The sequence below is a fragment of the Cavenderia fasciculata genome, assembly GCF_000203815.1.
Source record: "Cavenderia fasciculata unplaced genomic scaffold Scf_Dfasci-F-a-11f03.f1-5, whole genome shotgun sequence".
NCBI classification, from domain to species: Eukaryota; Evosea; class Eumycetozoa; order Acytosteliales; family Cavenderiaceae; genus Cavenderia; species Cavenderia fasciculata.
In genome coordinates, this window is record NW_004457718.1 from 761,340 (window position 1) to 775,476 (window position 14,137).

The following is a 14,137-nucleotide window of genomic DNA, read 5'->3' on the forward strand; positions in this document are numbered from 1 at the left end:
TAAACTCTCATTCTCTTGTTTTATTTCTTCAACTAGTTGAACCATATATCGGTTCATAAAATAGTGTTGTGCACGACATGTTAGGCCCATTTAGTAGGAGATAAAGATTGAGTTTAAATTCATCAAACTGGATGTGAATTTTACATTTGAATAAGAGTATCCTTTTTTTCTTGAATTATTTAAATAATTGACAATTAGTAAAGTAATAATAATTATTACTATTTGGATTCAAATAAAATATATTTTTTTATATTAAAATAGTGAAAACTATAGTATCTTGCAATTTACTACTAATAATTATTATCTTCTAGCATTAGTCTTTATCCTTTGATTATCGTCTAAATAGTCTAGAGGATCGTGTAATAAAAGTTCGTCATGTTTCTTTTCAATGAGATCAAAGAACTCATCGACGCTTATCGACTCCAACTGTGGACTTGATAGAGTGAAATTGGGTCGAGTACTGTACATTGATTTTTTAGTTGGAACTATTCCACTATCCACAATCGTTGTTGTTGATGCTCCATCTAATATCATTATTGAATCATCATCATAATCTTTTTCATCAGTTCCAGTTTGATAGGAAATAAAATCTCCCTAAAATAAATAAAATAATTTAATTAATAAATTATCTTGATACATATTATTATTATTATTACTATGAATACAAACCATTTCAATTGCATCAACTTGGAATTCTGGATCTATATAATCGTCAATACCTATTTGAGGTCCTAAAAATGATTTTGATAATAGAGTGGATCCTTTGATTGCATTTTTAGTTTCATTCAACATGTCTCGCTGACTAACAGAGTTGATGACGTTTCTTAACAATGTTCCACGTTGTATATTGTGTACCAAAGGTGCTGTACAAATTGATTTGACTCTGTACAATTCATATGGAAATGCATATAAATGTAAAAATGAGATACCCATCATTTCAAAACAAATTAACAAGTTCTAAATTTAATTTAATTGTAGTTAATAAAAAATGATTAGGTATTATCTTCTTCTTCTTCTTCTTCTTTTGTTATAATTTACATTTATAATATTTGCAACTTGTTCTGATTCAAAATGATCAATTGAAGGGATCCAATGAAAAGTTAGATTGATGACTGCAATTGCCAATGATTGCCAAAAACTAAGAAATATTACCAATTTGATTGATACAAATTTAAGTAGTGGCTTATAGGGTGACAATTCTTCTGCTGATGCCTGATAAAATAATACAATGATGGTCATTGCAGTTGTCACTGATAGATTATTGATAATCAAAGAGTAATCGTGAAACTTTATAAAATGAAATAGTTTCTCTCCTTCACCATACAATCCAAAAGGTTCCAATATCACAGCAACAATAGTTAAAATTGGTTTAATAAATACATATTGTAAAATACCAACTCTACATATTTGTAAAAATGATCTAAATAATTAAATAAATAAATTAATAAATTGAATAAATAGATGGACACTCTATAGGAATAGATTCAATGGGAAAGTCACTACTTACTCTGTTGGTTTAAATTTTATACAAGAAAAAGGAAGTGGTAAGGAAATTGATTTTAAAGTTAGAAAATGTCTTGTCAAACTTTCATCGCCTCCTCCATATTGAACACATAATACAAAAAACATATATAATGCATATGATTCATAACTATAAACAAATAAAAAAGAATTAGTAATCCTATACATATATATATTTTTTTCTTTTTCTAATATTTTACCAATCTCTAAATAACTGAAAATAAACTTTATGTTTATAAAATGCCATACAAAGTAGAGAATAAATACCAAATATTGGAATGATGAAAATGATTCTGACTATATATCGTTGATGTTCCGGTTGAGTATAATATTTTAAATGTTTGTAGATGAGAAACATTGAAAGAAAAGTTGCCAAACAAACAAATATAAACCCAAGTAACATGACTACAAAGTAGAATAGAGGTGGATCCTTTTCAAAAAATAGAATCTTTTGAATCACATAATCAGCATTAATCAATGCCATTGTTGAAAGAACAAAGAATCTCTTTTTTTTTAATCAGAAACTATGTATCTAAAATAAATAAACGTATTAATTGATTGATTGAATATCGATATCATAGATTGAAATAATATGTATGTATGTATGTAAATATTTGGTGATGATCATTTATCAAGATATCCATCCCAAAGTAAACTGGACTATAGGATGAATCCAAAAATAAATCATAAATAATTTAAATGTATGAAATACCATCAATCTACCACCTATACGCCGATCGTATGGGGGGTATGAATGATATGACAATGTATAATTATGTACTTACTTTGCAAAAGACATTTATGAATGCTACGATCGTAGATTCGTGTTGTGGTGGTGTGGGTCTGAATGAATTCGATTGATTTGAGTAGTGTTGCACTTGTGTGTGTGCGTGGTGGTAGGTATGTTTTGTTTGTCAGCTCCTCTCTGATTTATCGATATTTGTTAAACAAACCAAATTGCAAGAATAACTTTCTTTCAAGCAAGCCAAGGTAAAAGATAATAATAATAATAATAATAATTCTTGCAATTGACAGAATTTTTATAACTCTTACTACCAATAGTATCTAATTTACATGTTAGTGAGTTGACTTGGGTGGAGATCCACCCCACAGACAGTTACATGAGATAGATGATCAATACCTGACATTTTCTTGTTCAGTAGAACATTACATACATTAACTTTTTTTGATTAGAACAGGGTTCTAATCATTGCAAAAAAAAAAAAAAAAAATTAAACCAAGATTATCATCAGCTTCTATATATATACAGTAATAACTCACTCTTGCTTTGTCCTAAATGATAGTTTAGATCGAAATGTTCATTTGATTGTAATTACTTACCAATATTGTAGAGAGAAGCCTTCTTGTCTAACAATGATTTCATTGTTTGAAAGAGGTTTCAGCAGAATGACTAACCAATCGACCATCTGAACATTGTAAATAGTTATCAAACAAAATGATTCAAGGACAATTGTATGTTCAGATGGTCGACTGGAGCGAACCAAACCTGTTCTTGTGCACGAGCACCCAGAGTAGTATATCTATTTACTTTTCTTTCGATACATGCCCTTCTTTCTATATGCTACAACTGACATATGGATGGTGGACCATCCAAAGAGTAGCTATTCCATCATTATTCGTCAACCCCAATGCTCAACTCTTGACAAATGAGATATCGTTGGCTGAACTCGTCGCTGCCATTTTAAACTTGAAAAATGGTACGTCGCCAGGCCCAGATGGCGTCTACAATGAGTTCATCAAGAACTGTCACCATCAGTCATAGCATACATTCTTCGACTCTTGAATGGTTGCATTAATCTCTCTTCTGTTCCGACGACTTGGAGGAATGGAACTGTCTTTACCATTCATAAAGACGGTAGCCAATCCGAGCCAGGCAATTACAGACCTATTACCTTGCTCTCCTGCTTGTACAAATTGTATACAGCCATTCTTGCAGCCAGACTCTCAAGAATGATAGAGGAACCATCTTCCAATCCTCTCCACAACTTCTCTCCAACACAGTTTGGCTTTAGGCCAAACCGTTCGACAGAGCAGTCACTCCATGCTCTCAATGCCATCTTCCTTGACTCCAAAACATTCAAAAAGGAACTCCATGTCGCGTACATCGATGTACGGAAAGCCTTCGACACAGTTCGTCTTGACTCTGTCATCCATGGTCTACATCTTAAAGGTGCCAACAATCACTTTATTCAGATCATCACCTCCTTGATGAACAACTCGTCGGTAAGAATTATCAACCCTCACGGTCCTGTCACCTGTAACATTGGTGTCAAGCAAGGGTGTCCCTTGTCACCTCTTCTATTCAACATATTCTTGGATCCTCTTCTTCACCATCTCTCTTCTATGGATGGCTACAATATCAACAATCGATCTGATAGCACTAAATGCAGTAATTTAAATTATGCTGATGATATGGTGTTAATAGCTGCTAAACATAAATTATTACAAGAGCTTGTAAATTGTGTAAACGCTTTTATGACATACCACTTCATGTCAATCAACACCTCTAAGAGTGCATACACTAGGAGAACTAAAGTTAAAAATCTCGAAAATAATCAAAATTGGTACCCTTCCTCTTCCTTTTCTTCTAGATCTTGCAAATACTACAAATACTTGGGAGTACATATTCAATTAAATCTAGTATTCGATAATCATCATAAAATAATAACAAAAAAAAATCATCCCAACACTTGATCATATCGCGAGGAAAATTCTTTCAGTTCCTCAAGTCATTTACACCAACAAGAGCAAGAGCAACTCTCCTCGCCTCCTCTCCCCCCTTCATCACTGACAGGTACTGTCTCTGAAGATGGGTACTGGCTACTACCTTCACAGATGGTTCCTGTTCAAGTTATGATCCTCCTCCTCAACAATCCCGTATCGACTTTAGCATCGATCCTCCCCACCCCCTTCAAAATATAAATCTAGTTTTGGTATTTATATTCCTTCAACGTCCTCCTCCTCTGACTCTAATATTGAGTTTAGCAGTAGATCAACGTGGTTGCAGACAATAAACTGCGCAGAATTGGAAGCTATTGATCAATGTGTTAGTAATATATTAAACTGATACGATGATCTCTTTCTTTGTTGATCAGTTGCGACTGCCGTCATCGTTACTAATATTATTATTTACATTATCGATTAAGGTTGTTGGATCTATGTTGTTCAAGTAATTAAAAGTTATTCCATTATTCTTTCTTCTTTTAGTAACATGATGCTCGGCGGCGTTTATTGTCTTTGTGCTTGTTGTTGTTGTTTCCTCATTGTCATCTTCATCATTGTCATCATCATTGCCATCATGATCATTTTGGGTGGTCAGACTATTAGAATTATTGGCAAATTGAAATGTATTCATTATTCTTTCTCTCATAATCTGTCAAAAAAGAATAATAATAAAGTGGGTAATAAAAAAAAATAATAATAAAGAAGGTCTTCCCTCAATCACTTTTTATAAATTGTGGGGAGAAAGAAATAATAATAAATAAAATATTATTCCTTCTTTCTTTGATAAACCCATTTATGATGCAGCGCAATGGTTTTTCTAGTACTGCTGTAAAAGGTTCCAATGAATCGAAAGTTACTTTGATGTGAAATAAATGGTCGTTGGTAGTTGGGAGGTTGGGTGGTTCGTCTGACAGAGATCTTTTGGACATTGTCATAAGTTAAATATGATTGGTCGTCAGGTTGGGATGGGTTGGGTAAAAACACCAATTCATTCACCTGTGCATTGTATTTACTGATTTGCGCAATATTGGTGTCAGTGAATGATAGTTTGGTGATGTTGGATGGAAGTTGTGTTTGAATTTGTTGATCTGTCAAAGGGGCGTAATGTGGATATGTTGGAAGGGTGTCTGAAATAATTCTTAAATGTCTGAGTTTTGGTAATCTATCCAACTTTGGAATGGCATCAAATGAGTTGATTGATACTGCTTCCAATGATTGTGTTAATGGCCATCTATTTGGATCGTCTTCCTCACCCTCTTTATCATTTAGATCTTTGAATAGAAATTGGTTGTCTGGATAGACATAGTATAGTTTTCTAAGTGGTATATCTTTTAATTTATGAATAACGCTTCCACTATCTGGATCTAGTCTCCAATATGATAGATCCAATGAAGTAATAAATTGCAAGCGAGTTGACAGCTTTTGGATAAGATTTCCAACGTTTGTGACAAACTGTGGAGTGAGCATAGACGGCTCAAACATTAAACGTTGTACATTTGAGTAGTGATGGAGGTCGAGAAACTCCCAATTTTGGTGACCAGCGTTGTGGTAGCTATCAATGGTGAGACTTTTGATGGATTTACCAATCAGACAATATCGATTTGAAAAGTGTTTATGGTATGTTGACATTTCAGATTCTTCAGATCCTAGGGATGAGAATGCAACTCGATTGACAAGACGATTTGAAATATATTCAAATAATCTTTTGCATGTCAATGACAATCTAAATCGACGTTGATTGATTTGTTTGAGCATATTTTCATTTCTATATGTACCAAAACTTGGCAACTGATCCTTGTGTATTGGACATATTGATTTGGCCAAGGCGAATTCTTTTGCTTTTTTGATATAATCTGATGATGTTTGGTGATTATAGTATTGGTAATGATTTTGATTTACCGTACATGTTTCAATCTCGCAAGTACAATAATAACTATTCCAATAGTATCTGAAAATCTTTTCGACTAAATAGTAGGGAAGTGTTGAATTGTTGATGGTTGTTGTGGTTGTGGTGGTGGGATCTACAACTATTTGTATTGGTGGAGTTTCAATTTTAATCTCTTCTGTTGCTGTTGTTGTAGTTGTTGATTTAATGAAATGGAATTGTCTTTTTGTTGCTTTAAATATGGCACCAATGTATTCATATCCAATTGTTTTAAATTCATTTATCACCTTTTCTGTTATTTCATAATAATTGGTTATAATGAGCTTCTTGACATTGAATCCAGTAAATGGTGTGGTTGGAATATTGACTCCTCCAGTGTTGATAGAATATTTTACTGTTTCAACAGTTGGAGGGACGGTGAATGGAAAGGGTAACACTTCACCACCACGGCTGTGTTGCACGAGCTTTGTAACTTTTGGGTGATCAAACGATGCAAAGGTGTACGCGTTGGGATGATAGGTATGCAAGTTTGGCATTTGTTGTGGTGGATGAATGTTGCTGACTTGGATCGTGTTGGCTAGGTTGGGAGAGAGTGTAACTGGTTCAGTACACCATATAGCAGGCAGTAAAAGCTTTACAATACCTGGATGAAGAACGTCCAAGAATTCTTGTCGACCTGTATGTTGTGCATAGACCACATTGATCGATGTAAGATTCTTGAATTTGGATAGGTGGAACTTTGGGTTAAGATAGCCTCGCCAAGTCAACGATTTGATATTCTTGAATAGATTTTGGAGACCCTTGAGATACTGTGGTCGAATGCTGACATTGTCTATCGATAGCTTTTCGACCGATGAAAGCACCGACGTGTTGAAATTGTTAAAGTTGGCAAACGCGTAGTGTTGGGTGATTGTAAGCTGTTTGGGTGCTTTGATTGGACAATATTGATTGTTGATGTGCTCCCAAAGGTCTTGTTGGAATGCAAGTCGAATGTTGGTAAAGGACTTGGATGACAGGAACTGGTTGACTCGTTTAGATATACCAAGTAGTTGGTATCTCCATTTGTTTCGGTCGATGGTACTATAACAAACAAAGGGGTGTGAAATGTTGATCAATGGCTCCAAACCATTCAAATAGTGGTATGTGTGCATTGGACATTTCATTCTTGATTCTTTGTACATGTCCAACAATGGTTGATAGACTGGCCACATTTGAAGGTGACCAAGTTGTGTCGACACTTGTGGTCTTATACTACTAACAAATTGATGACTATAGTAACAAGTACAAATAGATGATTCAGTCCAAACTAGATCGAGTATTCTACCGATGATTGGCCATGGTAATGAATATTCAAGCATTCCCTTGTTATAATCATACAGAGGATTATTGTCAATCATTTTGGTTTTGTATTGAAATCGATCATTTTGTATCTTTAGAATATTGTTGATGATTGTATCTTTGTTTTGGTTCATTGATCCTTCAATATCCAATCTTTCACAAATGACAAGTAAATCTTTTTTAGTTTTACTCTTTAATTCAATTCTGTTGTACCTTCTTTCATCTCGAGTCACTTTTAGAGAATATAAAAGAGGTGAGAGTGAATAAGTAAGATGATCATTTGTAGTAATATTTGTCCTAATTGATATTTACCCTTTTCTTCAACATCAACATCATCTTCAAAATGAATTCTTTTGTTGTTATTATTAAACTGATACGATGATCTCTTTCTTTGTTGATGTGTATCTACAACAGTTTGATTATTATTATTATTATTATTATTATTATTATTATTATTATTATTATTATTATTTACATTATCTATGACGGTTGTTGAATCTATATTGTTCAAGTAATTAAAAGTCATTCCATTATTCTTTCTTCTTTTAGTATTAGATGTACTTGTTGTTGCTGGTCTATCCAACAAGATGACATCGTCACCGCCGTCATCATAATCATGGTTATTATTATCATTTGTTGAATCTATATTGTTGTTGTTGTTAAAGTAACTAAAGGTCATCCCATTATTCTTTCTTCTTTTAGTAACATCAGTATTTACATTATTTATAGTTATAGTTGCTTTCTCGACACCATCTTCTTCATCGTATTCATCTTCACTATTATTATTATTAGTTGTTGAGTCTATAAGGTTGTTGTTGTTATTATTATTCAAGAAACTAAAAGTCAATCCATTATTCTTTCTTCTTTTCGTAACATGATGCTCGGCGACGTTATTATTACTATCACTGTTGGTGGTGGTTGTTAGACTATTAGAATTGTTCTTATTTGCAAATTGAAATGTATTCTTTCTTTGTCTCATTATCTGTCCATCTTTGTAGTATTATCAATAGAGAAACAACAAAAAATGTAATTCTGAAAATCTTTGAAAATCCAAGTAATAAGAATATTATAAAATTATAATACTTTTGTTTTTTATAACATGTTTAAAGTACAGTATAAACAAACAAGCAACCACCTAAACATCAAAAATAATATCAAAGCTAATGCATTCAGACCATAATAAAAAAGAATTATATATTTATTTCAATTAATTTATATTGTATTCCTTCTTTCTTTGATAAACCCATGTATGATGGAGTGCATTGGTTATTCTAGTACTGCTGTAAAAGGTTCCAATGAATTCAAAGTTACTTTGATGAGGAATAAATGGTCGTTGGTAGTTGGAAGTACTGTAGGTTGCTTTAATAGAGATCTTTTGGATATTGTCATAGGTTAAAAACTGGTTGTCAAGTTGGGAAGGGTTGATGTTGGGTAACAACACCAATTCATTCACCTGTGCATTGTATTTACTGATTTGGGCAATATTGGTATCCTTGAATGATAGTTTGGTGATGTTGGATGGAAGTTGTGTTTGAATTTGTTGATCTGTCAATGAGACATTTTGTGGATATGGGGAGTTATCTATAATGATTCTTAAATGTCTGAGTTTAGGTAACCTATCCAACTTTGAAATAACATCAAAAGAGTTGATTGATACTGCTTCCAATGATTGTGTTAATCGCCATCTATTTGGATCATCGTCATCTTGTTGTTGTTGTTGTTGTTGTTGTTTGAATAGAAATTGGTTGTCTGGATAAAAATAGTATAGTTTTCTAAGTGGTATATCTTTTAATTTATGAAGAGCACTTGCACTGCCTGGATCTATTTTCATATGTGATAGATCCAATGAAGTAATAAATTGCAAACGAGACAATGATTGGATAAAGTTTCCAATGTTTGTAAAAAAGTATGGATTGCAGGATTCATACATAAAATGTTGTACATTTGAATAGTGGTGGAGGTCGAGAAACTCCCAACTTTGGTCACCCGAGTTGTGGTAGCTATCAATGGTGAGACTTTTGATGGATTTACCAATCAGACAATATTGATTTGAAAAGTGTTGGTGGTATTTTGATATTTCAGATTCTTCATATGAGAATGCAACTCGATTGACAAGACGATTTGAAATATATTCAAATAGTCTTTTGCATGTCAATGTCAATCCAAATCGACGTTGATTGATTTGTTTGAGTACACTTTCATATCTATATGTACCAAAACTTGGTAAAATATATTTGTGTATTGGACATATTGATTTGGCCACGACAAATTCTTTTGCTTGTTTTACATAATCTGTTATTTGATAATGGTATTGGTTTGGATTTAATGTATTTGTTTCAATCTCGCAAGTACAATAATAACTATTCCAAGAGTATCTGAAAATCTTTTCGATTAAATAGTTGGGAAGTGTTGAATTGTTGACTGTTGTTGATGTGGTGGGTACTTGTATTATTTCTGGCGGTGTTGTTTCAATTGTTATATCTGGTGTTGGTGTTGTTGTTTTAATAAAATTTAGCCATCTTTTTGTTGCTTTAAATATTGTTCCGTGATATTCATATCCACATCTTTTAAAATCATTTATCGTTTTATCTGATATTTCATAATGACTCTGTATCATGAGTTGTTTGACGTTCAATTCACTAAAAATATCAGTATTGAAATTATTATTGGAGTGATCTCTAACGAATTTTAAGGTTTCAACAGTTGGAGGGGGAAGAGAGGTGAATGTTGACGTTGGAAAGTTGTGATTGACTATCTTTTTAATTTTGGGGTGATTAAACGAGGAGGACGTGTCGTATGATGGGAAGTGGGTGGTGGGGGGGATATGGAAGGTGTGTAAGTTTGGCATTTGCAATGGTGGAATAATGTTGCTGACTTGAATTGTGTTGGCTAGATCGGTTGAGAGTGTGGCTGGTTCGGCACACCATGCAATAGGCAGTATAAGCTTTACAATACCTGGTTGAAGAACGTCCAAGAATTCTTGTCGATTTCTTTTTCTTGGTACACAAGTTATTTTGATCGATGTAAGATTCTTGAATTTGGTTAGGAATTGTGGTCTCATTTTAAGGTAACCTCGTAAAGTCAGCGATGTGATATTCCTGAACATATCTTGCATACCCTTGTGATAGGCTGGGGGAATGTACAAGCCCTCACTGATCGTCAACTTTGCAACCGATGCAAACGTCAGAGTATTGAGACCGGCAAAGTTTTGATAGTCATAGCTTTGAACGATTGTAAGTTGTTTTGGCGTCTTGATTGGACAATATTGGTTGTTGATGTGTCCCCAAAGGTCTTGGTTGAATACAAGTCTAACATTATTAAAGTATTTGGATGACAGAAACTGGTTGACTCGTTTAGATATACCAAGTAGTTGGTATCTCCATTGGTTTCGGTCATTGTTACTATAACAAACAAACGGACCTCCAATGTTGATTGATGGATAGATATCGTTCAAATAGTGGTATGTGTGCATTGGACATTTCATTCTTGATTCTTTGTACATGTCCAACAATGGTTGATAGACTGGCCACATTTGAAAGTGATAAAACAATTGGTAATTCGAAGGGGATTGCGTTTGTATACTATTAATGAATTTGTGACTATAGTAACAAGTACAAATAGATGATTCAGTCCAAACTAGATCGAGTATTCTACCGATGATTGGCCATGGTAATGAATATTCAAGTAATCCTTTGTTGAAGTTACATAAAGGATTATTGTCAATCATTTTGGTTTTGTATTGGAATCGATCATTTTGTATCTTTATGATATTCTTGACGATTGTATCTTTGGTTTGATTCATTGTTGCTCTAATATCCAATCTTTCACAAATGACAAGTAAATCTTTTTTGAGCTTACTCTTTAATTCATCTTCTTTGTAGGACGTTCTACTTTTATCTATCGTCAATTTAAAAGAAAGAAAGAGTTAGTCATTGATCATTGGCTGTACATTGATTGATATTTACCCTTTTCTTCATCATCATCATCAAAATGAATTCTTTTGTTGTTATTATTAAACTGATATGATCCACCAATAACAGTTGTTGCTGGGTTATTATTATTATTTGAATTAAAAGTCATTCCATTGTTCTTTCTTTGTCTTTTTGTGACATGCTCTACATTTACAGTATTTGTAGTTGTTGAAGTTGTTGTTGTTTCCTCATTGTCATCTTCATCATTGTCATCATCATCATTATTATTATTACTATCACTATTGTTGTTGGTGGTGGTCAGACTATTTGAATAATTATTCTTGTTTGCAAATTGAAATGTATTCTTTCGTTGTCTCATTTCATTATCTATCTGTCCAAACAATAATAATGAATGATGATGTCTCTAGGAATTCCAATTTACTTTAGGTTTTATTATTATTTTATTATCAAATAAAATAAAATAAAAAATAAGTGCACAAGGAAACATGCATCACACAACTATAAAATAAGTATTCTTGGAATTAACTGTTAGCTCCACTCTCTATTGAATATGATGCGTGAGAAAGAATGTCTTGAACAATAAAACTTATCTAAGTTTCATTTGAAATATATTACAATTATATGAATGAAATGTAAAATTGATTGAATTACTAACATCATAAATAGTATCAAAGCTAAATAACATTACATTGTGTTGTTTACTAGTAACTATAGATGCTATTTGTTTAAGAAATAATGTTATGTAAGAAGGAGAGATGGATGAACTACATAAACTAAAAACGATAGACCATCAGCAGAGCAAAAAAAAATTAATAAACAATTACATGTAACATTACATTTTTTTTACTTTTAGTATTAACAATAATAATAATAATCATAATTAATTAATTATGAATGATGATGTCAATAGAATAGTGATATTAGATCCTGTAGTTGTATCAAAGATTATAACGTATTGCTTTTATTCATCGCAACAGTTTAGATTTAAACTATCATTGTCTCTCGTCTCCAAGAGGTATCATCGGTTGATTGGATGTCTCAACACGACATGTGACCTTGTACCACCATCGACAACATCACGTGCAAAGCAAGATTGTCAGTTATTGAGTCATCTCTCTAATCAGTACTGCAGCTTAAACACAATCAACAAGTTAATAACAAATCAATCACAGTTGAATTCATTGGCACATGATATTGAAGTTTCATCTTCCAATACATCATCTTTATCTTCTTCATCTTCTTCTTCATCCTCTACATCGCCTTTATTATATACATCAGATAATGTATTAAAATATGTTGGAGAATTGATTATCGATGAAACTACGTCATCGTCGATGGCATGCTCGTTGTCAAGTCAGGCACAACAGTTGATTAAGCATATTGACCATTTGTACTCGTTTAGACTAAGGTCTGCACATCTCGGTCTACATGCAACTCTGTTGCAGTCACTACTAGAGACAAATATTAAAGAGTCGTTGGAAGAGTTAGAGATATGGCAGATTGTCGATTCGTCAGTCGTATCATCGGCGATTGATATCATCAAAAGTATGATGTTGCCATCTATCAAATCACTCAAGTTGATATTATACGACTCGTTGGATCTACTAAAGATATTTGATATATCAGACCTGGGTGGCGGTGGTGGTGCCACCGTCCCCAAACAGACACTTCAACAGAGCTTCTCCATCAACCTACCGAATCTGACTCGCCTGTGTCTGTCAATTCGTTTGATGAACATGTTTCTCAGTGCTCTTGGATCAGGTTCGACAAACTCGTCTACTTGTAAACTACAGTCACTCCACATCATCCACGACAAGAATACCAAACAATTTAATAGCAACCGATCGGCTTTAGTCAGTTTCCTCACCGATAACACATCACTGACTAAATTGTCTGTCCCATTTGCACTCGACCATCGACTGGTTGACGCCATCGACCGACATCCATCGATCCAACACTTGCGCAAGGTTCGTGATGCCGCGCCCATCAAATTCCCCAAACTACGATCGATTGGAATCTACCAAATGACCGTCAACAATGGAGGACTAGACTACGGCGGACTATTCCAAAAACAAGTGTCACTAGACAACCTTGAAATAGATACTACCAACTCTCAATTGGAAACGATTAAATTAGATCACGATGTACATATATACGAACAAACTCTAGTGAAATATCTTCGGGTCACCTCGACTCTTGTCACAATTCAATGTGGTATATCAGATTCTATACTTCAAGCCATTCGATTAAATCAAACCATCAAACATCTTTCATTCATCTCCAATTCCAATGTAAATAATTTACAAGATATTATAAAATTAATTAATATCATTCCTCAACATTTTAACAACAACAATAATAATAATAATAATAATAATAATAATAATAATAATAATAACTATACTACCAATAATAATATAATGACAATTAGATTTATGATATTAATGAATCAACAACAAGCAAGACTTGATAATATTAATAATAATGCTGCAGCTGCTGGAGGATCAAATATAACAACTGTCCTCAACCAACTATTTGATCAACTACGCAACTACCTTGACCTACAACCATCCATGTATAAATTGATGAATTTCAGTATATCTAAATTCAAATTAAATCAAATACTTTTAATTGAATTTCAACAGAAATAAATAAATCAATTAAAGGTAAATAATAATAATAATAATTAAATTAAAGGGATATGTTTATATTTATA

The 14,137-nt window shown here is 33.0% G+C and overlaps 5 protein-coding genes across 5 annotated transcripts; 1 reads left to right on the forward strand and 4 right to left on the reverse strand.

The window, feature by feature from the left end:
- Nucleotides 1–300: 300 nt before the first annotated feature.
- DFA_00268 (uncharacterized protein) lies at nt 301–2,905 on the reverse strand (the record flags this gene model as incomplete). The annotated part of the gene is made up of 9 exons (XM_004357927.1): nt 301–594; nt 670–957; nt 1,039–1,287; nt 1,381–1,420; nt 1,508–1,651; nt 1,722–2,026; nt 2,307–2,364; nt 2,790–2,814; nt 2,863–2,905. 9 exons carry the CDS (start codon nt 2,903–2,905, stop codon nt 301–303), a joined length of 1,446 nt encoding a protein of 481 aa, XP_004357984.1.
- Nucleotides 2,906–3,174: 269 nt separating this feature from the next.
- On the reverse strand, nt 3,175–3,696 carry DFA_00269 (uncharacterized protein; the record flags this gene model as incomplete). The annotated part of the gene is made up of 3 exons (XM_004357928.1): nt 3,175–3,264; nt 3,310–3,485; nt 3,588–3,696. 3 exons carry the CDS (start codon nt 3,694–3,696, stop codon nt 3,175–3,177), a joined length of 375 nt encoding a protein of 124 aa, XP_004357985.1.
- A 783-nt stretch (nt 3,697–4,479) lies between these two features.
- DFA_00270 (uncharacterized protein) lies at nt 4,480–8,468 on the reverse strand (the record flags this gene model as incomplete). The annotated part of the gene is made up of 5 exons (XM_004357929.1): nt 4,480–4,509; nt 4,676–4,915; nt 5,091–5,122; nt 5,280–7,721; nt 7,802–8,468. The coding sequence occupies 5 exons, from the start codon at nt 8,466–8,468 to the stop codon at nt 4,480–4,482; spliced, it is 3,411 nt and encodes a 1,136-aa protein (XP_004357986.1).
- A 228-nt stretch (nt 8,469–8,696) lies between these two features.
- On the reverse strand, nt 8,697–11,779 carry DFA_00271 (uncharacterized protein; the record flags this gene model as incomplete). Its single annotated transcript, XM_004357930.1, has 3 exons — nt 8,697–8,848; nt 8,960–11,386; nt 11,455–11,779. The coding sequence occupies 3 exons, from the start codon at nt 11,777–11,779 to the stop codon at nt 8,697–8,699; spliced, it is 2,904 nt and encodes a 967-aa protein (XP_004357987.1).
- Nucleotides 11,780–12,311: 532 nt separating this feature from the next.
- DFA_00272 (uncharacterized protein) lies at nt 12,312–14,072 on the forward strand (the record flags this gene model as incomplete). The annotated part of the gene is made up of 1 exon (XM_004357931.1): nt 12,312–14,072. One exon carries the CDS (start codon nt 12,312–12,314, stop codon nt 14,070–14,072), a length of 1,761 nt encoding a protein of 586 aa, XP_004357988.1.
- Nucleotides 14,073–14,137: the final 65 nt, after the last annotated feature.